Source organism: Drosophila mojavensis, unplaced genomic scaffold (genome assembly GCF_018153725.1).
Source record: "Drosophila mojavensis isolate 15081-1352.22 unplaced genomic scaffold, ASM1815372v1 contig_36, whole genome shotgun sequence".
Taxonomy (NCBI): Eukaryota; Metazoa; Arthropoda; class Insecta; order Diptera; family Drosophilidae; genus Drosophila; species Drosophila mojavensis.
In genome coordinates this window covers 19,432,501-19,457,665 of record NW_025318858.1, presented here as the reverse complement: position 1 = coordinate 19,457,665, position 25,165 = coordinate 19,432,501, and the positions used below count along the sequence as shown (strand labels likewise).

At 36.9% G+C, this 25,165-nt stretch overlaps 1 protein-coding gene across 2 annotated transcripts in view; it reads right to left on the bottom strand.

Annotated features, from left to right (window-relative positions):
• Positions 1 to 3,790: 3,790 nt before the first annotated feature.
• The window catches only part of LOC26527723, an 85,296-nt gene continuing 63,921 nt past the window's right edge, over positions 3,791 to 25,165 (bottom strand). For both annotated transcript variants that reach the window (XM_044008528.1, XM_044008529.1), the window contains exon 2: positions 3,791 to 5,317. In XM_044008528.1, the coding sequence (XP_043864463.1) occupies positions 4,891 to 5,262 (372 nt within the window). In that variant the 5' untranslated portion in view covers positions 5,263 to 5,317 and the 3' untranslated portion in view covers positions 3,791 to 4,890. The remainder of the gene's footprint in view (positions 5,318 to 25,165) is intronic.

Here is a 25,165-nt window from a genome sequence, read left to right as displayed (position 1 = left end):
GTAACTTTAATTTATATCTAATATATTCCACTTTATATGAAATATAGGAAATTTATAAGAAATTTAAATCAAGCTAAAGTTAAGAAAATCCGCCGATAAGTGAATATCATGAACTGATATCAGGAACTGATGAGGAAAATTTACTTATATTAGATCGTTTATGTGATTCAAAATCAGTTTTTCAGTGCAAATTACAAATTACATAATTTCCAACAAAAGTTTTGTATATTTTTTAGAAAAGTTTAGTTTGAATATTTGCTTTATAAAATATTGCAAAGATCTGAAAACTCGGAATCGCGAATAATCATCTTATGAATCATGTATTATACAACTTCAATTTGCTCTGGCAGCACTAATGCCATTTACTCATAAGCAAGCACATTGAGCTGAAAATGATTTCACTTAACGCACTCTTGCCACAGACAGTAAACATTGCTCTTATCATTTAATATATATTTTCCTGTCATTTAATTTCTTTTTGTTCGGTTTTTCCGTGTTAATCTTCATCCCCATTCCGTTCAGGGTTTCGGGTTTGTCTTTTGGATTGCATTGTCGTATTGCTTTAATGGTGCTTTGTTCTTCGCGCTTGGGCTTTGAAAATGATTTTGTAAAACGCGATGCCAAATAGAAAATCATCATAATTTTCGTTTATTACGAGAGTTTTTACCCATTTGGCCATAGTTGTTGCGTTTGCTTTTGCTTTTCATGTTTCTTTATGGGAAAAAGTTTGTCTGTTGGCAACGTTGTTGCTTTAATTGCCATTGTCATGACTTGTCCCTGTTGTTAGAGTCATTGTACTATGCCCCAGCCCTCAATAGAATGGCAAAGCAAGTTGCCAGCTCCTTTGATTTGTTTTTGCCAACAAACGCAAGCAAACGGAAAGAAAAGAGAAAAACATATAACTTTTAAAGGACACTAGGGGGCAGGCATCTCCAGAACCAGAGCCAGAGCTAGAGCCTGTTTCTCAGTGTCTGTGTGTCTGGGCCTCTTCCTGTGCTAAAAGGTGTGCGCCCAGCCCAGCTTATATAAGCGAACACATTTTCGAGTTATTAATGGAAAACTCTTGCCCATTTCGCTCACTTGCTCTGTGTCTGCCTTAGATAAATACAAGTGCTAACTAAATGTTATGTTTTCATTATGCATGGCAGGGGCAGCAGGAGCGACAGCAGCAACAATAACTTTTAGACAACTTGCAGTCAGTTTCCAACTCCAGCTGTGGCTTTCGTCTTCTTTATGCTGCCAGCTGTTTATTGGCTTTGACAATCTTTTTCTCGTCTTAGCCGTAAGGCCAGGTATTTCAATAAGCGCTAGCCAGCTATCTGTATAATAAATCTAACTTGAGTTCAAAATCAAAGAATTTTAATATACTTACTTTATATTCTACACTAACTCTCTATTTACTTGGCTAAGAATTTTTGTTTTCATAGTTTCATTGACAATATTATTTTACATGCTGGCTCTTTGAATGTCTACAATTCCTCGCTCTGCAGGGTATCTCCAGCTCTTGCAGCTTTACTACTCTCCTTCTCTCCTGCTTTGTTTTGCTCTATTGTTTAACACATATATTGGCTCTCATCTGTTTGAGTAAAGTGCACTTTTTTAACTATCCTGTCTAACGCAACTAATGAAAAGATTTGTTATTAGTTTTGCAGCAACTTAAAGCAGGTGCAAAAAGTAGCGGCCCAACTTTTTGCTCAAGGACTAAAACACGGCCACAAAAAAAAAATATATATATATAGAATAAGTAAAATACAGAAAGGAGCAACAACTTGAAAAAGTAAATAAATATTTGAACAACTTCTTATGGCCAGCTATTTGTTTGGGTGCAAGTTTTGTGTGTGGCAAGTTTTGAGAGCGGCGAATGGCGCATGGGGCATGGCGCATGGCGAATGGACGCAACGTGAAAGTTTTTGTGTATTTCTGCAGTCTCTGGAATTTGCCAAGAAGTTTTAGCTTAGAAAATTGATCAGACAATTTTCAAGCTAATTTAACAATAAATTCTCAAATGCTCTTAACTCTTAACAAATAAATTCAGCACCAACAAATGAGACAAGAAATCAACAGCGATTAGGCCATAAACCAGTTTCTTTTGAATGCCCATTGAAATTCAATATACTCCTTTTGTTGTCATTCAGAGCAAATTGTTTTCGCTGTCCAAATATTTTGTATAATTCGTTAATAAAACCCATTCACTGTCTTGTCCGAGCGCTCCAAATATGTTCATAAGCCAAGTGTCTGCTTTGTTCGCAGGCAATTGGTATATTAAGTTACCAATTTCGATGTAAATCAGCCATTTTAAGTCTCTCTAGTCTAGATAATTAAGTCAATTTAAAAAGACGCTGTCTCCGTTGATTGATTGACTTTATCTTTTGGTCTCAGCTTATCAACACTTTCGTTTCAATCGATCTCTGTGCCTTGTTTGGCTTTCCACTCTGCCTGCGAACGCATAAAACTCCTTCTCTCAGGCAACCCAGCCAGCCGAATGCCTGGCTAAAAGTTGGCCTTAAACACGTTTCTCTTGGCTGCAGTCGCGTAGGCCGAACGTTATCTCTATAAAGGCATTTGCCTGCAGTCCGTTTCCTACCCACCCCGCTCGGTTGAGTGCAGCGTAACAAGAAATTGTTTTAAGCAACCTATGGAAAAGAAGGTAAGACGATATAGATCTTTGATCTCATAATAGATTTGGACAAACTTGGCTTTTTATCGTCTCTTGAAGGCAATTTTGTGACTGAGTATTCACTGAAATAATATGAAGCAAACCAACCACAAATAACAAAAAAATAATGTTTACATTTGCTTAAATATTTATTCATTTATTATTTATAATTTTTTACTAAACACGAAGCCACTTGGAAACTTTTTAGTTCTATGTTGTTTTTTAAATAAATTATTTATTTATTACGTTTGCAATAATAACAATAAACATAATAATCAAAATAAATTTACTAATAACCAGAAAAGTTAAACATTTTAATTTATGTTGTTTTTCAATTCAATAAAATTTTTAAATTAGAAATTTTCTTCACAAATTGATAAATTATTTTTACAGTTATACAGTTTTCAATGATTAAAATAGGAAAAACAAAATATTTTCTTAGCGTTATATGTTTTCTAATTAACGTTAAATAATATAAAGACGCCTTCATTTCAAGTTGTTGCCTTGTTGCTTTAACATTCTTTATGGTCGACTTCCGAGTAGGCCTAGCCCGTATGAGTTGATGAAATGGCAACCACCTAGATTCATAAAAGTATGTCAACTGCTGTACTTGAATAGCTGAAGGGCGAACCCAATAAAACTTACCACTTGGCAATCCTCCCAAGTGTAATCCCAAAGTATCTGCCGCAGCTGCTTCCAGCTATGTGGGTTGATGAATGCCACGATGGCAAGCAAATCAATCAAACGTCTCTTGAACTGCATTTCGTTCCAGCTGCCTAGGCCAATGTCACCCGCATGTTAGAGATAAGGGAAAACCGACTCTATCAAGTTATAAAATTAGATTAATAGAAACACGCACAGAGCCTGTGAAATGTGTAAACATAAATTATTTATGATTAAATGCAAAACAAATCAAAAGCTCTGAAACCTGAAAAAATATTGGAAGCTGAAATTAAAAAATTGTTTAAAATATTTGCCACTGATTACGAGCTCATCAATTTGTAATGAGCATAGTGCGGAAAAAATATATTAAATGAAAGAAAATATTTTGATGAATATTCCGTTTTATGGTTATTCAAATATGCAATGTTAAATGCTGGAAAAAATTAATTGTAATATTTATGTGCATTATTCAGTAAACTGCAAATTAAAGTCAATAGATTAATTATTATTATTATTATTGTCGTTGGTAGCTTTCACGAAGGCGTTCCAAAACGTTCCAATCCTCCAGACCAAACCAAAACCAAACTACAACAAAACACGTCAGCGCCTGCGAAAGAGAAGGAAAGAAAAAAGAAAACAAATACCAAGAGTAGCTGCCAAGGGGCACCCAGGCTAAGCCACATTATATACTATGTATGGATGGTGTTTCTGGGATTAAAGTTTGGCGAGCGGCGAATGGCGACGTCGCCACTTGGGATTTGGTGTAGTGGTGCAGTAGAATAAGTCTGCGCTATAGTCGATGCTGACCGACCAGCAGATACCCCTTAGCTAAGCGCAGTCATTTATGACTTTAATAGAACTAGACTAAAATTGATGGGAATTTCAGATAGGATTTGTGGACTTTTTTGTAGCAGAAATTAACTATTTATACTCTCAGTACAAATTTTGTATATATATGTGTAATACATTCAAGCATTGGAAGACTTCTTGTTAAGCTCTTAAAAGCCTTTCAAACTTCTTTATAAGCAAACCATATCTCAACTAGGATATACACGGTCAAACAGTATTTGTTAGCCGGGAAAAAAACGTAAAAAATATTTCGGAAAAGGACAGAAAAGCTAAATACACTATTCCTGCATCGCATGGAAAAAGAACAAAGAAAAAAATAAATAAAATAAAAGAAAAGAAAACATTAAAGAAGTGTGGCTCGAAAAAGTATATAGAGAAAAAGCTAAAGCTCAGAGAGCAGCGCCCGAGTCAGGTGAAAATGGATTCTGAAAATTGGGTTAATTGATGCTTAGTGTTTTGCTAGAGTGTGTGTGGGTGTGCGTGTGTATGTGCGTTGAGCATAGCTGTTAAGCATATAAGAGTTGTGCTGGCTGGGCGTGGTTATTTAGCTAAAAGTGGCTAATAGTTTTTTTTGCCAAGGTAGCCGGATAGTGGACGGCGGAAACGGAAACCGGAAATGCGCACAAGAAAATACACACACACCAGCTCACACACACACACACACATATATATTCAATGTATTACGCACACATCATGAAACAGGCCAAAACGGCGGCGTCGCCTCAAATTTGGTTGGGGAGCTCACAGCCAAACGGCTCAGCTGCTCTACATGTAATTAGCATTAAACCATTTGTCGAATTATACACACCGGGACTGCCTAGATCCGTGAGATTGGCGTTCAGTGCGCCTGGTGGTCCGCTTAATGCTGTGCCAACCGCGCCCACAATAGAGCCGGACCCACCGATGCTGCCGCCGCCGCCGTTGTTGTTGTTGCTGTTGCCGGCTGCATTGTCCAGCGCCCGGATGACATCGCAGCGGCCAAAGAGCAGCAGCAGCAATAGCAGCATTTGCTGCATCCACGCCCTAAGCGACCTCATTTTGCAATTTGGTATTTTGGCAATGTGTTTGTTGTATTCCAGCATCGGCATCAACATGTTCCATTTGTTGTTGTCTGACTGTGCGGCTCCGTTGGCGACAATTGTGAATTCTCTGCAAATGAATTGAACAGTTAAAAAAAAAGAAAAAAAAAAAACAAACTAAAACACAAACAAAATTGAATTATCAGGTGCAAATGCGTTAGAGGATTTTGCGTTTGAAATTCGAATTCGAATTTGATTTTAGCTGATTGTCCTCTGCTATTTGCCGCTGCTGTTTGCATAAATGCAAGCACACAAATTGTTGTTGCTTTTACAAATGAAAGCAAGGTTTATTTATAGATGCAAAAAGTATTTGAGAAACACTTTAAATGTATCCTTACGATACAAATGTATTTATTGAGCAAGAGCTCGTTTATCAACTTTATTTGTTTAGCTTATTTCATTGTTATGTTGTGGCTGTTGTTGCTGTTGTTGTTGTCAAAAGTATCCGAACACTACAAATGTATCTTTGTGCAGAAAAGTCACGTTTCGCTTCTATTTCTCTTTGGGTAATTCACTTTTGTTATACATTAAAGTCTAAAGTCCGTTGCCCCGGGCATTTTTAGGCTCGTCAAGCTGCACTTGTCACAACTGCAGCTTGTAGATACATTTGCATCTACGCCTGCAAATTGCATTTGCTGAGAGACATAAATTCACGATTTTATGCACTGCACGCCACGTATTGTTTTTTTTTTTTTTTTTTTTTTTGTAACACTCGCGACACACCCACAACGCTAATGTAGCTCATAGATATAAAAGCAGAAATTGCATTTGACTTCAGGTTTTTTTATTATTTTTATTTTGAACTGGAATTCACGTCTCTGTTAAATTGTATCTCACAGATACAATTGTAATTCGCTGGCGCTTTAAATTATTGATTTTTTTTCCTTCGCTTTGTTTATAGCTCGCACTGCTACTCCTGACTGTGTTGTTGTTATTGTTGTTGTTGTTGTTGTTGTAGCTTGTTTAGCTCCTTCTTCAACTTGTATCTTTTTGTTTATATTTATGCATTGCACTTGCGCCCAACTGGCTTTGTCTGCTTTTTTGTTACATTTATAAATGGTTTACAGCACATGTGCTACACACATACATACACACATACGCACACTCTCATACGCACGCACAGCTGTGGCTACAATTTGTAACTGTAGAGCATTTATAAATGTGGCGCGCTGCTTCTTGTTGCTGTTGCTGCTGCTGCTCCTGATGCCCGCTTTGCCTCGGCATTTCCCTTTTCCCTTTTTCCTTTTTATGCTGCCAATGTTTACACGCTCAACAACTTTTTGTTGGTCGTCAACAAACCATCAAGCGTCCTCTGCCGTTCGCTCCTCGCCTCGTGCGTCTTATCAGCCACGTCTCGGTGCGTCTTGGTCCTGCGGTTGCTCCTATTCGATATGCTTATACGGCGTCGTATTTGATTTGTGCGTCGTCCTTTTTCCTGCCAGGGGAAACGTGCTCACATGCGATTCTCTTGAATTTAACAGCAGTCGACGCTCGCGCGCGCTTTTGTTGTCTCAGTCAATTGACGCATTTTAAAAACGCATAAAATTGCTTTATGTTTGCCTTTCCATTTCGGCTTTGCGTTCGCTCACGCCCACGCCCACGCCCCCCTCAGCCACCAGCTGCCGGCTGCTCAACTTATTCGGCTTATCCCGCCTGGCGTCAATTTATGCAAAAGGCAACGCTCCAAATGCTGCCAGCCAGATGACAATACGCGCCGCTCTGTTCCAGCTCCTGTGTCTCCCAAAATGATGATAAACTTGTATATATATATATATATATATATATGTATATTTATATATGTATATATATACAAATGCAGCTGCAGCCGATCCACGGTCTTTGTCTTCGCGGTTAAGTATCTGTAAGTGGTGCATAAGTGGAAAAGAAATGTTATTGATGATTTATTTGCATTTGGCATTGATATATGCTAATGTTTTCTTCCTTTTCAATTTTATTTCTTTACTTTTTCGTTTGTACTTTGTCATAATGGCTTGCCTGGCTGCCTAGCTGCCTGCCTGGCTGTCTGCCTACCTCTCGGTCGTCCTAACCCACACTGTCTGCTTGCTTGGTTGATCTAACAGCGGAAAAGGTTGAGAATTTTTGTTATCTTTCGGACGGTGCTAGCTACTCTGTTCGTTGGTTTTTCAATTTTTCATGCACGCTTCGGAAAATTATTATGGCATTTCGAAGTCATTTTTATTTGCATTTCGTGATTTCATATAGACAGATAAGCCGTAGCGAACCCAGACCCAAAAGCCCATTCGTTTTGCCGTTCATCTCTCTCTCTGTCTTTCTCTCTCTCTCTGTGTGTCAACTCAAATATTTGATTTAATTCCACTGACATATAATTAATCACTCTGCACCTTTTACGAGGCAGAGCAGTCCCAAAACAACAAAGCACCAGAAAAATAAAAAAATGACTAGATACGACCCCATTGAGCTGCCTCGGGCAGTTCCAAAGTTGTTCGACGTTTCGCGTTTATTTGTTTATAATTAAATATTATTTGGCAGCCCAAATGAGACAGCCGCGAGAGCAGCCAAGTGGTATTTATCAGTCACTTCGACTTCGACTCACTTTCAGCTAGTTTCATTTCCACATACAAATATTTCTTTCAAATTTTTTATTTTTTTTTTACATTTTTCTTCTTCTGTTTTTTAATGAGTTACAAATTTGGTTTTTCAGTTGTTTAATGTTTAATGGCTGACAGCATTATAGATTAGCGTCCAAAAAGTTTTTCTAATTCGCTGCCCATGCCGCTGCCAGTCTGGGAACTGTTTTGGCCTGCGGCAATTTTTGGTGTTTTTTTTTTTTTTTTTTGTTGGTTGCTTTTGTCGTCTGTCGTCTGGCTACTTGGTGGGTCTGCGTCGAGTCTCGTTTCTGGCTAATGTGTTGCAGCTCTTTATGTGTGTTTTTCTGGGCTAATAGCCGAAAGGCCTGCAAGCCAACTGGCCACACATTAAAATGTTCTCATTCTCTACCCTTCTCTCTCTCTCTCTCTCTCTCTCTCTCTCTCTCTCCGCTGTCTCTGGTTTTACTCTTTTTGTGTTTTCTTAATTTTTGGCTCGTTAGATATGCTAGTTTATGTGAAATTGGTAAAAGTTGGCAGCTCAAATGGCTGATTTGATTGGGCATAGGGCCGCAAGCATTTCTGAAACTGATAGTCCAAATATTTATAGTTAGGAGCAGAGCTACGAAGCACTTAATACAATTATCATTGAATCGTGGACTCAATAAAATTAGGCAAGATAAAGAGTGAACAGCTCTGACTGGTTACAAATTGGAGAAATGCATATAAAAATAAACAATATTTAAATAATATGAATAAAAATATAAATTATACAATTTGTAAGAATTCCCTAATTAGTTAGAGTTCAAAATAGTTTAGATGATGCCTAAGGTAACTTAAAATATTTAATTACACACTTTTGTACTAAAGAAAAAAACGAAGAAACTTTTCCATAATCCAAGCACCTAGGATTACAAAACTTTAATCGTTCAGAAAACTTAGTTACGAAACCTATTAAATTTGTTTTATTTTTGTATTCGGCTTCCACGTGGCATAGCCAAAGCTCTTTAATGTGACGTCTAGGAAATCGACAACTTTTTCAAATATAAACTTTGAGCCAAATGTGCGCATTAATAATTTAACTCATACTATTTATAGCCAGCATTTGCCATTAGCAAAAAACCCTTTGTGATGCTTGAAGAAATGGAGACGAGGGCTGTTGGCAAATACCTGCTAACAAGCAAAATTCACCTGAGTATGTTATTTAGCATACCGCATTATGCCAAACATGCTCACACTCACCCACACAGAGACGTAGAGCGATTAGCATATTGATAAGCTTAACCATATGTAGATTTCGCGTGCCTGCCTAAAAGCCTGCCACATGCCCCATTAAAAATTCATATGCTCGACTGTCAAGCGCCGGGGAGCATTTGAATTTCAAGTGCGCAGACGTTAAAAGTGTCAAATTGGCAAAATGACGACAGTTGAGCAACTGACAAAACACAACACAGCACAACACAACAAAACAAATACACACACACACAGACACACTCACGCAAAGCAAGTGAAACAAAACAAGGCTGAAATGAAAAAGGAACACAAAAATTTGCAAAACAAACTTTGACGCCTATAGAAAATACTATACCACTTATGTGCTAGAGAGTTCATAAGAAATTGATATCATTTATCAAACTGACGCACACAGAAACGAATCCTGTATAAATATATACACACATATATAGTATATATATACATATATATATGTTTAGAAACTTTGGCAAATGAGCCACTGAGAAGCGGGCACATAAATTATGCGCATGGGAACTGAGGGTTTGGCAACACCACCAGCACCACCAGCAGCAAGCGGCAGCAGCAGGCGTGGCACACGCACAATTCAATTGAATGAATGGGCGGTCACAAAAAGTAGTTCATTAAAGAGGCTCAAAGCGCCATTTGCATAGGCTTCTAAAAAAAAAAAAAAATAATAAAAAATGAAAATAAGCGGAAACAACAAAATAAGGCAAAGCGTAAAAAACTTTCTGCAATAATCAGCGCAGATACAACAGCTCCAACATATACCCTGAACGCTAAATGCAAAGAAACAAAACACAAAATGTAAATTAAAGTAAACAAATTGAGCCCCCAACAAAAGAGAACAGAAAAAAAGTGGAACAAAAAAGCCGCATAAAACCCCAAAAAATAATAATAATAAAAAAGAAAAGTTCCCACTTGCCAAAAACTTCAAAAGTCAGCAACATGCAACATGAATATCCAAATCCGCGCAGGAAAACATTTTATAGATAAAAATATATATAAATAGATGATTTTTTTAATATACAGATAGCCGATAAATAAATACCCTTCGGGAAAAGGATATGTGGGTGAATTTTATATGAAAAAGGGCGACGACAGATTTAATTGAAAAAGGAAGCGAAAAGTTGAGAAAGATTTTTTTATGGATTACATATTGAATGATACAATATTAAGAAAAAATTGTAAAGATTAAAAACTGAAGAACAACTAAGAGTTTTATAATGTTGGGGCCTTTGTTCAGATTTCGATTGTTTACGTGAAGTTATTTATATATGCATATTTTATATAAATCTAATTCATATATAACATTTCGTCTTTTCCCTTTAGCTTTGCCCTAACTTATTCCCTTTTACTCCATCCAATATATCTACAACACATATATTAAATATTTTATGCCTTCAGCATTAAGATGAATCTCTACACAATCTTTTATTGTCATAGGGTATCGAAAAACGAAATAAACTGTATGCGTATAATGGGGCAGAGAGTTGGATGTTGTTGCGCGAAGTGCTTTGTACTCGGTATTTGTACTTCATGGAACGAGTGCAGCAAATCAATGCGCCAACCAACAGCAACAACAACAACAACAGCAACAACAAGCTGTGGGGTAAACTATGTGCCGCGTGTCAGGGCCAAATACTGGGAAAGCGCTTCACAGAGCCCACTTGGTAATAAAAAATATTTTCAATAATAAAGTGTATTAAGTTGTGAAGTGCACACAGATACAACACAACACACACACATACGCACACCCAGTTGAGTTGACTGCAAGTGAAAATAAATGAAATGTGAACCAATGGAAAAGCTTCGAAAAGCAATAAGAGTGAACAACTTTTCCTTCTTTTTTATTTTTATTTTTTTATATACAAAACAAAGAAATACGAAAAATGTATAAAAAAAATAAGAATTTGTTTCTCTGTATGCTGTGTACACGTGTGTGCATGTGTGTGTATTTGTGGGTGTGGGTATATGTGTGTGAGTTGCGTGTAAATATAAATATTTTTTCATATATGGTAGAGAGTTACGACCATATCATGACTCTTGGTTGCTTTTTTATACCACGCAATTAAGAGCGCAGAGTGTGATAAGACAGCAGGAGGGCGGTGTGTTTACGATAATTCAATCGATAGTTTGAGATAAATATGAACACATACATACAATACATTAAAAATCATGAATTTATAGGTTTTTATAAAAAAAAAATCTGTTAAATATATCGATTATTACTAATATAATATTATCAAATATTTTAAACCAGGAAATTAGGCATTATACATATCTTTCTGTTGGAAACTATTTATTGGGTGCTTTGCAGGATATTAATTAGTCAAGCATACTCTGCTACATGCTCTGCCTGTTTGTAACTGTGTAACTGTGTATTCGTCGATGTTTTCTACGAATATGAAACGAACGCATGAATGTGTCAATGGCTCAAAACGATTTATACACCATATTAAATTCTGACATCAATGTTTGATTGTACACACACACACACACATGCATATGTATATGTATATGAAAAGCAATAAAAGGAGCATAATGCCATCTCGCTTTACTATAGATTACTCTCACTCGTTGCCTCTCGCTCTAGTTCTGTCCAGAGCGCTTTGTCAACAAAAGCTGAAAAATGTTCGTAATGAAATCAAATAAAGTGTAGCCGACTGTGACATTGCAACAGCAACAACAACAACAATGACTACACCAACGACAACAACAGCCACAACGGCATCAGCGTCTAATAGATTTATATAACTTTTAACTGTTCGTGAAAAGACATTTTGAAGCATTCGGACACTCACGAAATTGAAACTCATTTAAGTTTCCTATTTTCACTCGCCAAGAATTTATTTATAACAACTTTGGAGAGAATGGAATTGAAGTGCAGCTTGTCATGTGTGTTGTATGCGATTTTCAATAGTTGTTGTTGTTGTTGCTGTTTGTTTCACATTTAAAGAGATTACATGAAAATTGAAGTGGTTTGTGTGTTTGCCTGCTTCGCTCCGCTTTGGCTCTGTTGCATGACCTGCGGCCATTGTTGTATACATTGCCACGAGCAACAGCAGAAGAAGAAGACGAAGAAAAGAAAAAACCTGAAGCGAATTGGATTTGCTTTGCAGCAGCAGCAACAGCAGCCGCAGCAGCAGAGTTGATAGATGGGCTTGGGATTAGGGCTCAGCGAGCGGGCAAGGAATGCTTAAGGCTAAGGCCACGACTGAGCCGGGGAAAGCAAGAAAAACAGCGTGAAAATTACTGAGCAATGAAAAAGGTGTTGCTTAGCAAAAAATCTATCCAACAGCTGTTTGTTAATGACCAAGCTTTGTCGTTGACCCTGTTTTTGTCGTTTAGCCATGTCTTAGAAACCTTTTTGATTTTTTTTTTGTCCATTTCATAAAAAATTGCACGTATTATAAAATACTTGAAGTAGCTTTGTATATAAAAAGGCAAAAGGTGTATCAAATGTGTTAGCAGAAATATGGTATTTAGCATAAGCAAAGTTATTTTTATATCCTGAACCCATTGATAATGGGAAATCAGCGAATAATGGTTTTGTTAGAAGTATGTAACAGGCAGAAGAAGGCGTGGCAGACCCCACAAAGTATATATATTCTTGATCAGGGCGACGAGCTAAGTCGATTTAGCCCTATCCGTCTGTCTGTCCGTCCGTCCGTATGTATGAACGCGTCGATCTCAGAATATATAAGAGCTAGAGACTTGAAAATGAATTTTTTCCTAGGTCCGTGTATATCACGCGCATATCGAGTTTTTTCTAAATATCGATTTTGGAGAAATTCTATCTATTTTTTTTTTTTTTTTTTTTTATATATTTGTTCCATTTACTCTTGAATATTTGCCGTATATGTTATATAATATATGTATTCACAGAGTACGACATGAACCCCCTTGAACTAATGACTTGCAACTGGCTAACCTTAAGCATTCTCTCACTACAAAAACACCTTCCACCTATATACATATATATTTGCACATACTCCACAATCTTAGAGACAAGTTTCGAGCTGTTTACAGCAAATTGCTAAAATATTTACCTAAACTCTAGCATCATGATAATGATAAAGCAAACTTTAATGCATTAAGCATTCCGCTTGACGCAGCTGAGCTGCTACACACACACTAACCCAAAATCTCTCTCCATCTCTGCTCTTGGCTGTTTCTGCCACAATTTCGGGGGTTACGCATGCATTCGGAATAGCGACCGCAAATTTGAAATTCCCTCTCGCAGTGCTAAGAAATACGCTGCGAGGATCTGGCCACTGTATGTGAAGACTTCGTATGCCAGGTAGATGTAGGTAGGTGTGGAGGTAGATGGGAATATAGATGCTAAGGCACGTGCATTTGTGTCATACGAAAATTAGCAGAACGCGCTCGCCTATGCAAACAGCAAACAGCGACAGCGACGTCGACGGTGACGGTGACGGCGACGACAAATGCTTGCTGGGAACGCTGCATATGCTAATTAAAGGTCCTAACTGGGTCAGAAGATACACGGCGCGCAAAATGTAGGCGCAGATGACACAAGGCGCAACAACTAACGGCATTTGGCACTGGCAAGGCCTATGGAGAGCTATCAATCTTGTGCATAGTCAAACATAATTTATAACTGTGATGCCAAACTCTAATGCCAAACGAGCACACACACAAACATACACATGTGCATTCACACCCACTAGAGCTGAGCGCTGGGGCGTGGCAAGTGGCATTGCGCGAGATGCCGCAAAGGGGAAAACGCTTTTAATGAGCCGCCAAAGCGTGAAAAAGCGCAACGCTGCCGTCGCCCGATGTTGATAATTATGAATGGAGCCAACTGTAAATCAACACAAAACAAACTCAGCCCACACACATACATACACACACACAGCCAAAGCGGGGGAGCAGCGTCCATTGAGCTGTCAGCTGAGTCTGTGTGCGTGGAGGTCGCTGATGCGCCAGCTACACCCAAAAAGCAACGCCCCACAGGTAAGCAGCTTAATCGTGGTGCCCCCAACTCTCAACTGTATAACTTCTGCCCGTTGGCTTCACCCCGCTGCTCAGCTCAACTCAACTGCGGCTCTGTCGTTATCATTAGTTGCATCTTAGAGGCACTCAGCCGCTTTCAATAGCTTTCAGAAACGGGCAGGCAGCAAAATACAGCAAGTGCATGCGCGCATAGGTAGGCCAGGTTAATAGGGGAGCTAGATGAGGCATAGGTTTCGAGTTGGGACTATGTTGAGACAGACGTAGATAGACAGAGAAAGAGAGGGAGGGAGAGAGAGAGAGAGAGAGAGAGAGCAAGAGGGAGGAGAAAAGAGAGAGAGAACGAGAGCGGAATTTTATAATTTATTGCCTTGACGATAGTGGAACAAATCTATTAAAATGCGCATATTAAGCCAAAAGCAGCTTAAGTAAATTACGCGCTTATGAAAATGGAAAGAACGAAGCCAACAAAGAAAAACTAACATTAAGAACGCACTTAAAACAAAAGTCGAGGACGGTTCGAGCTGCTTAATGAAGCACTAAACTTCGAAAATGTTAAAGAACATCAAAAATAACAAGCAAAAAAAAAAAAAAAATGCGATAATTAACTGAAGTTTAGATACTCTACAAAAAATATTTTAAATAAAGAAAATGTATTTTATTTTGAGAATAAAACGTAAAAGGGATTAAAGAAATATATATGTATCTGTATAACAAAATTATTGACAAATATTTGGAAAAAAGTAATTTTTTGTTAAATATATTTTTTGTTTCTAAAGATTTGAAAAATATGTTACATTTTAAATAACGTAAAGCTAAATATTTTCTTTTGAAAAGCCTGTGTAAGAAGTCGATAATGAAGATAATGCTGGGTAATGAAAATACCTTTGGTAAATTGTTTTCTAAGCAACTAACAAGGAAAACTCTCAATAAGTTTTAAGAGAAATTTTCTGAAATATTTAGGGAGTGAAAGTTTCATAAATACTTCTTAAATATTAATTAAAATTTCAAAGTAGTAATATAATGCTTATATTTTCCAAGTACTCTATATTCAAAGAACCTAGTTTAAAAATAATGATTTAAAATGGAGCTCAACACAAAGTGAAGCTACTTTAGAGAGCAACCCAGCTACCACTAGCTCATTCTCATTTCCAAATGGATCGAGCAATAAAATTAAAGCTCGTATGGTGATAAAAAAATAAAATAAATTAACAACACACAAAAGCAACAACAAAGGCCAAATCAGAAGAACAGAATTATATATATACATATATTTAATCAGGAAAGCCATAAATAATTAGTGAAGCTGAACATTAAAATAAGCGGAAGACGATAGACGGAGTTGGTTGGGGCTGAGACCGGGCACAGAAAACCAAATCAAGTTGAGATTGGCTAAGAAATTGCTTAATTAGTCACGGGGCCCAGCGAACCGGCTGTAATATGCGTAAATAATAAATATAAAATATGTGGCAAAAAAATATTTAACAAAAAACAAAATACAAATCGCATGATAAACGTTTGAGAAATTACAAAAGATTTTTTGTTGTTGTTGTTATTCTGTTTTGTTGTTCGCCAGGCTCTGTCGGCTTTCACGTCTTTGTGTTGGGGTTCTTTATTAATTTGCGTGTTTCTTCGTTTATTTTGTTTCTCTCGCCCCACTTTTGTACCTGGGCGTCAGTTTATTTATGGCTTTGCATTTATTAAAAAAAAAAAAAAAAAAATATATATATATATATATATATATGTATACATACTTTTTTTGTGCCGTTGCGTAACAGGTTGTTGTTGTTTATTTTATGTTGCTGCGTTATTATTTAATATCAATTAGACAGGGCACCCCTCTTAAATATGCCAGCTGATTTCAAAATAACGACACGCATTTCACTCGATTTTATTCGTAACAAATGGCAGCAATTAGAACAATATGGCAACGCAGCTACAGCAGCGGCAGCTAGACTCCAATTTCAACGCTTTCCAATTTATGTGCGGTCAAAATTGAAATACGCTTTCATAGGATTGTGTGGCACGAGGGCAAAGCGAATGCGTAGCGATTCGTTGATATTGATAAATGATCGTTCCTAAAGAGCTGCCCGACCTATGGATATAATTCATTCATTCCACAGATCACGAAACTCAGTGAGCGTGTGTGTTGCAATTCGCCAGACAATTGATCTGTGACACATTTACGATATTTATTTTGCTGCTGTTCCCAAACAAAGATATATTTTTAGATATATATATAGCTCATACAATTCTTGAATTTTTTTTTATAAATGAAAGGGCGCCCTATTGGGCCCATAGATTATTACGCTTATTCTTAAGCCCTGCATAGTCCCAAGCATTTTTTAAAGGGTTGAAGAAAAGACATTTTAATTTAAGCCATTTTAGTCAACACATCATTGCTTTTCAATAAATCTTCGAGAAGTCGTGGGTAGGGATAAAAATAAACAAGAGGGCAGCAATAATTAAATACAAATTTAAATTATTAGAGAAAACATACAAGGGAAACAAATAAATTTTAAGTGAAAATTGGACGATCAACTAAAAATCTTTGTTTTTTTTTTTTTTTAAATAAATTAAAATAAATTCATACAACCATTTTTAAGAAACCTAAAATTTATGAATATGTGCACTTTAGGTTAATTTGTGCTAAGACATTCAATTATCTTTTTATTATTAAAAAGTAAACATTATCGGCATTGCTCTATAAATTCTCTTATAATTCATATATATTTTACTTTTCGATTCTTCTCTGAAAATTTGACTAGAAAATACACGCCCAATATAATAATTTTGATTAAAGAGCTTCAAGCATAGCTTAACCACAAAACAATGCTCCCAAATAATTTAATTCAAGCTCAAACAAAAACAACAACACTTCGAATAAAATGCTATAAATTAGATTGAAAATAATATTTCATAGCCAAAAGCTGGTCAACATATATGCCATGAAAACCGAACATTGAAGCATAAAATCCCCTAAAAAAATGTTATTCAACATAACATTGAGTTAGAGAACGTTGACTGTTTTATACTCTATAAATGATTTACTGTTTAAGATTATACCACATTGAATTGGGCAAGCATAAAGGAGTGTTAAAGACTTTGTTATCGAATAAATAATTAAAGTTTAAAAAACTTTCAAATATCTTATGCCAAAAAGTATTGAATGTGTCGAAAGTCTCTAAGTAAGTGTATTCAAAATGATTCGGCTCGTTTCGCATATTAAATAGTGCAGAAAATGTTCCACTAATTTGCGGCCTAACTAATTAATGGGTTTTGTTTGGCGGTTCCAACCGACAATGTTGTGGCATTTGCTCGTATGCATAGTTTACAGTCATATTTTTCATAAAAAATTTGATTGGACTATAATTATTATTTTTATTTCTACTATCTTCTCCACCTCTCTCTCTATCTATATGTATATCAATTGGTGTTTATTGATTGATGTAGAACTTGTTTAGAATTTGAAATAGTATATCGTATTCGTTTCGCCTGATTGAGCCTGCGAACTGTGTGCACAAATTGTGCTCACTAATTGACAATTAAGCAGGAAATAGTTTGGCTACAACAACAAGCCAAATTGAATTGATTGATAAAAGCCATTTGTTGTCCACCCTGGGTGCGGGGAGTCGGACCGAAGCGCTTCCCAGCTCGGACATTCCGGAACTTCTGCGCAAAAAAAAAAAAAAAAAAAAAAAAAAAAAAAAAAAATGAAGCAGCTCCGAAGAAAACTAAGCGGCTAACTGATTTTCCAAGGCAAAACTTTTAACTTATTAAAACTGCACTTGCCACCAACCATGGCCAAATACTCAGCCCGCTGCTTACCGTCGAGCAACTCTTCAACAGAGGCGCTCAAGTATGTTGAACACGCGTCAAGTTCCTGAGGCAAAGTTTTGCGTCAACTTTTGGTATGGTCCCTTCTTTCACACACACACACTCACACACCTGCTTATGGCGTGCTCTGCCACCTCGCAGCTAGACGGCAAAGGTGAGCGACAGAGTTCACAGAGAGTGTTTGGACGCCGTCGCAGTCTGTGCGAGCGAGCACTTTACCAGCGCGCTTTCCGTCCGTCATTGACCGTGCACGCCAGACAGGCAACAATAACGACGACAACAACAACAGTAGCACAAGCATCAGCAGCAACAACAAGAACTACAATAATTCTAATTAAAGTTTTCAATTTGAAGTTTGGCTCTGCCTGCCCAAAAACTGTTATCAGGGAACGCAGAGAACGCAGCCTCAGATTCAGAAAACAAAGCAGAGGAAACAATGCAAAAGCTGCCAAACAATGGAAACGCACAATGCACAAAACAGAATAGAATATAATAGAGCACAAGAGAAGGAGAGTAGAGAATACATTGCGGGGGAGTAGCCACAATATAGAGGCTAGGCTTTGGTGTAATCTAATAACAAATAACTTCGGAAGTATTAATCATATTCCATACGTGTGCGAGTGAGTGTGTATGTATGTAAGTGTGTGCTTGTTAGAGAGATAGAAATATGTGTGTGTCTGTGTGTGTGTGTGTGTGTGTGTGTGTGCGTGTGTGTTTCTGGCTACTAATTATAAATTTCAATTGTGCACAGCCTGCGCTTTATTACACAAAACACCAAAAATACTAAAAGTTAGAGAGAGAAAGAGAATGAGAGCTAGAGAGATAACTTCGCCTATGAATTGTATGAATGGAGCGAAAGGGACAGGGCAAGAGTGCCGAGCGAGGGCAGCAGCATTGCGTCGAGGCTTAATGGAGCCTATCAGGCGTGCCAAAGCCTTAGCTCAGACTATTGATGCATGGCAGGCAACTATGAGTCATATAATAGAACGGATGAGATATGCAAGAGGCCAGTCGACTGGGCCGTAATGTCTGGCACACCGTTGATAATAATAATCAGAATAATAATGCACTTATTAGAGGGCGGGCATAGAGAGAGAGAGAGAGAGGGAAATGGAGAGTGAGGGAAATGGAAATGTGCTGGCGATTGTCTGGCTGCGGCTTTTGCCAACAATCAACAAAAGCTGGCCCATAAAAAAATCAGAGTAAAACTAAACTAATAAGCGGCAGAATACACTGAAACCAAAATAATAAGCTATTTAACTGCATAAATAAATTTATTAACATATCACAAAATATATAAATATTTTAAGATTAAGAAAATAATATATTTCCTATATTTGCAATTGAATACTTAATTATTTGTACAGCAAATAAACTTATTGAGATATGTTTATAATACGCCTAGGTAAGGCAGCTTAAATACTTAGAAATACGTCAAGCAACAGATACTCAAGGACTGACATCTAATATGACATTTTTCTTAGCAATCGCAAGTATTTTTTTTAATTTATCATGAAATATAAGGTACACATTGAGTACTAAATAAAATAGGTATACAATTTCATGTGAATAAGTTTTGGTTTTCCTTTTTGTAAGAACCTTTAAAACCTCTTTAAGGAAAAAAAAAAACTATTTATCTTTAATATTCAAAAAGTAATACAATAATACAAAAAGATTATCAATTTCTGTTCAACTCTTCGAGACTATTTGAAAATTCACATGTGAATTGTTTTTAGTGTAGTGATCATGGGCTGGACTGTAAAAGGGTTATGACAGGCTTTTTGCACGCGTGTATCCCATCAAGCTGCAGCGAAAATAATTAAAAGCACTCGCCAAAATGGAGGCAAGCAGCGATGACAAACCACCCGCGCAGACAACATGGCCCACTGTGAGAGCGACAAATCAATATCGGTTATTTTTGTATGCATGGATTGTGGGCGTGGTTGTCTGTCAGGCAGGCGGACAGACGGACATCCAAGCGCAGGCACGCAGTCAGGAAGGCAGACAGACGAACAGAGTTGAATGAGTCGACGGCGCTGGCGTCAGCCCCCAGCCCCCCCAGCATCCATCGTGACGAAATAATCATCAGCATCTTTGACGCCGCACGCATATTAAATAAACTTTGGCCAGGGCCAAATAGATAGAGCGACAGATACGAGCATACGATACACTGCACAATAGACAGGCCAAAAACGACGACTGACTGGTGAAGTATCTAATACTTGACTCGCAGCAGTAGCGCTTTGCCCCGGCCTCGCAGCGGGTAAATGCATAAATTAGTTGAACGTTGGCGCTGTCAGAAATTTTTGCCAAAAGATTGAAAATACAAAAGCGTCAGAGAATTTGGGAACTTTCGTCAGCCAGAGCATGAGTATGTGTGCGTGTGTGCATGTGTGTGTGGGTGCTTGTGCGTTGTGTGAAGTTTATTTTATAGAGCAAAGTCTATTTGTAATTAAGAGCAATGTTGACTGCCAGGCACTTTCATGTATATGTATGTGCGTGTGTGTGGAGCAGATAGTTGACAGGCATTAAATGCAGATACCTAGTGAATGTCATTAGCTGCAGGTGAGACAACGACATTATTGGCAAATTTTTGATTTGACGAATATATTAGCTGCAATTTCAGATAGAAAGTGATTGAAATCCATTTCACAACATCAATAGAGTCTTTGCTTTGACATCTAATTTGCTCAAGCTGAATATAATTAAATGGCATGTATGTATATGGAAATGTTATTTACAAGATTTAGATAAAGATTTGATTCGACAGAGATATGTTAAAATCTCTTTATTAATTAATGAATTCAAAGGAAATAATTCATACAGAGAATTAATTAAATTGAGAGATTGACTCAAAAGTATGGATAATGTAAATATATTAATATATATATAGCAATCTAACAAAATATTTTACTACTACTACTATATATTTATATATTTTTAATAATACACCTAAATGAACATTCACAAATTTTTGGTGTCATAATAAATTTTCATTAGCTGAGCTATCGATAATGGCTATACAAGTCAGCTAATTGCAATTGATCTTAGCAAATTTATTTATATAATATTTGTTTAATTTTAAATTAATTGTCATCTGTTGAATATAATCATTGAAGTTCTTAAAAATTGAAAGCCAGTTTAATGAAGCATTCATTGATAGCATATTAAACCAAAATTTATTCTCTCTTAATATATGCATATTAAACACTCACAAACATAACACTTAAACTGCCGTCAATAAAAATATAAATTCACTTATATATAATTTTTTTAAACTAACTACAAATTTATACATTTTCATTTGATATGTAATTGTCAATAAAAATATATTAAGTTTTATGACTTTATGTAGTTGAATTAACCTGTATCTTTTGGCTTCTAATGTATCGATGATGTATATGTACTGAATGCTTGATAAACCTGCTCTTTGGTCTGCCAACATCAATTAGAGCCTCACAGAGAATGCCAAGCAACAAGTGAACCATGCGACAGCACGCTCATAATGCACAGTGTAACATCTGCGTGTGTGTGAGCGCGTGTGTTTGCCTGAATCAATGTAAAGATCCCATTGCATTGACCACCAACAACCGACAACCAAAAACTGATAATGATTGTGGCCTGCGGGGCTGACGGACCCAAATCCATGGCAATAACTGGCATCTGCTAACCAATATATATGTGTTTTTGGGGAAGGAGCTTGACATGCACGACGGGAGCCACAATTGAAAAGGGAAAGAGCGATGGAGAGGGAGTTGGAGAGAGAAAGAGAGAGACAGGGAGCTGAGGTCAGTGAGGTTGTGTGGTAGAGATTTTAGATTTCATGTGCATATTAAAAGCCAGACGAGGCCAAAATCAAACGCCGCTGCCCGCCATAGGCAAACAAATTTTCATGTGCATATGCAGCAAATGGCAGTTGTTGAATGGCAGGGAGAATGTGAGAGATGGGCACTGACATTGTGGGTAGCGGGCGGGTGTGGGCGTGGCAGACGTAGCAACAGCCACAGCAGCAGCAGCAGCAGCAGCAGCAGCATCATCATTAAATATCATTAACACAGCAACAAACAAGCAGCGTAGCGCAGTAGACAACTGACAACCAAACAGCCAAAAACAGATATAACAACAACAGCAGGAACAGCAACAGCAACAGCAGCAGTAGGAACAACAGCAGCAACAACAATTTGCTGATATCATTAACAAGTGAACCGAAGGCAAAGCAATTGCAAACGGAATCGCAATAACACAACAGCAATAGCAGCAGCAGCAGCAGCAGCAGCAGCAACAACAGCAGCAACAAGCCAAAAGGAAGCAAATGTGTATACAAAATGTTTTTAATTAAACGCTTCCCCTCATTGCATCATTATCAACGGCGACAATGTTAGAGACAGAGATGAGGCGACAGACATTTGCTCTGTGCAAATGAGACGAAGCAACAGAGAAGACAACATCAGTTTTGTTGGGGCCTTGGAGTTTGTCTCTTTGCCTCTGCCTCTGCCTCTGCCCCCGTCCGTCTGCCTGTTTGTCTGTCTGTCTCTCTGTCTTCTCGTCTCATTCTCTGACTGTCAGTCGCCTGCCTTTGATTCCATTTCATTATACACTTGTCAAGCATTATTGTGTATACTTAATTTTGTTACCAACTTTGCAACGCATCTGCCAAGTACTTAACATAATAAAGCAATATATGTAACTGCTAAGTAGTATTTTAACTTTAGTCGTGCTTGCTTTATTTTTAAGCCCATTCAACTGTAGCTAAGTGGCTTGAAGTGCTTAAAAAATAAAAACCTTGAACAATTCAAAATGTCAAATAAATACGTAATTATTTTTTGTCACTAAGATAACTCGGCTATTCAACAGCAAGTACATATGTTTTAAGCTTTAAATTATATTTTTAAATTTTCATTTAATTCATATATGTTCAACTTATTGTTTCTCGTAGAGAGAGGAGCAATTGCAGGTAAGGGTATCTCTGAGTTCTTATTTCTTTGACTTTCGAAACTGTTTTCTATTTTTATTGTTATTATAATGAAGTAATAAGAAATGATTTGAATTAATTAACATTTTAATATGCAATTTAACAAGATATTAATAGAAAACGTTGATTGCATAATGAAATAAACAAATTATCACAAGAATTTTATAGATAATTGAGCGAATAAAAAACTCATTTGCTATTTAAAAAAATTATTCATAAATAAATGATTCCATCAATATATATTTGTTGCCTAGCTGAAGTGTACACAAATTTTCATATTGTCACACGAACAGAATTCTCATTTCAAAATTTGATTCCACTTGCACTAAAGATGATGAAGCAAAGGGCAATGCAGATACATTTGCCAGCTCATAGATACATTTGATGAAGAGCAGAGCTTTGAAAGCAAGCTGTGCGAGTGGTGTGTGTGTTTATGTGTGTGTTTGTGTGGGTGGCGTATGTGCAAAAGTATAAAATTACGGCACAGATGCATCGAGCAGCTCATTTTAGTGCAAAATGCAGATACCGAGCGAGGGCAGCGGGAGAGAGAGAGAGAGAGAGAGAGAGAGAGTGAGCGAGAGGCAACGCGACTCGACTCAGCTCGAGTCGTCCATTTCCATGACATTATGCAATGCGAGTTTGTTGATGTTGTTCATGGCAATCCTTTGATATGATTTCACATAATAATAATGTGAGCGTGTGTGAGTGTGTGAGTGCTGGTGCTCATGTTTTCATTGCAGATTATAAAACAGTAGCTGCAACAAAAACCCAAGGATATGGAGCCTCATAATAAATGACAGCAAACATAAAGCAAGCGCAAAAGTTTTCCATGGTTCGTATAATTGCAGCGTGAATAATTACATCAAAATCAACAGCAACAACAACAACAAAAACAATGGCAATGTTAAAAGTGCTGCCAGGCAAAATGCATTACAAAGCATAATAAAAGATTATGTGCTCTATGAGTTCTGTAAACTGCGAACTGGCGCTGTATCTGCATCTGAATCGGTATCCGCATCTGAATGCGAATCTGTGAAGTTGGCGCCCGCTTGTGTTGGCTGGCAACAAATGTTGTTATTTATGCGCTTGAAAAAGTTTTTAATTGATTTAATAAGTAATGCGATTAATAGCCACAATATGCAGCAGCAACAAACGATATGCCACAGCGCAGCTATAGATACAGATGCAGACACTGACACAGACAGAGATACAGATACAGATACATTTGCTGCCAACTTGCACATTTTTGCTCCCGCTGCTCCTGCTGTTGCTTTGACGTCGCATTTGAAGTGCTTTTAATTATGTGTTTAACTTTTGAATTTATGATGTGCTGCGTTCTGCGCGTGTATATGTGCGTGTGTGTGTGTGTGAGTGTGTGTGTCTGTGCGGGCAATTGATATAATGAAATGTTTGAATGATTGCGGATTAATATTGATGTATATGAAGCCGCGTTGGCATAGATACACCTCTACCTCTGCCTGCCACTCAACTTTCCGAATCGAAGTTGTGTGGGTTCACAATTTAAGAGGCCAGAGATTAAAATTATTTAGCTGTCAGGCATGTGAGTCGAGTGGCTGCTGCTGTTGTTAGTCAGCTTTAAAAAGCGTAAAAATAAATAAATAAATATAATTCCTAGAATTGCATGTGGAATACAGATTGGAGCATGTCAGACGCTATTATATTATATTGCTGATTGCGAAGTTACCTCCAATGAATGCAAATAAAATCATCAGCGGATTTTTAAATTATAAATAATTGTAAAAAAAAAAAGATTGCAATCGAGAAACGGCGACAAGTATTATTATCTCTTTAATAAAGTCTGATTTAACGCATAAAAAGATTTATCGATTACACAAAAATATTTTGACATAAAAAGAAATTTATTATGCAATTCAATGAATTTATCAATAAAAGACAACTTGACATAATGAAATTTTAAGAAATTAATGCATACATGCAACCTTTAATTTTAATCGAAATGAAATCGAGTATTAATTGATCTGAAATTAACATGGTATCCGCGCATAGTTAAGTGAAACGAAAACGTGATACATAATTATGACTGAATTTTAGATTGCATTTTAATTTTGTTTGAAATATAAATAATTTGTTAAGTCGATTGATTAAATACTGTGAAGCTGAAATGTTTTGGCTTAAAGCTTTTGATGCAATCAAATGAAAGAATTAGGTCAATATTAAAAAAAAAAAAGATATGAAGCCTAATGATAGCTGAAGGTTGGAGTTTAGTTTATCTAAACTTTTTAAAATTATATCTACATTTATTTCTTATTAAAAAAAAATAGGAATGAAAAAA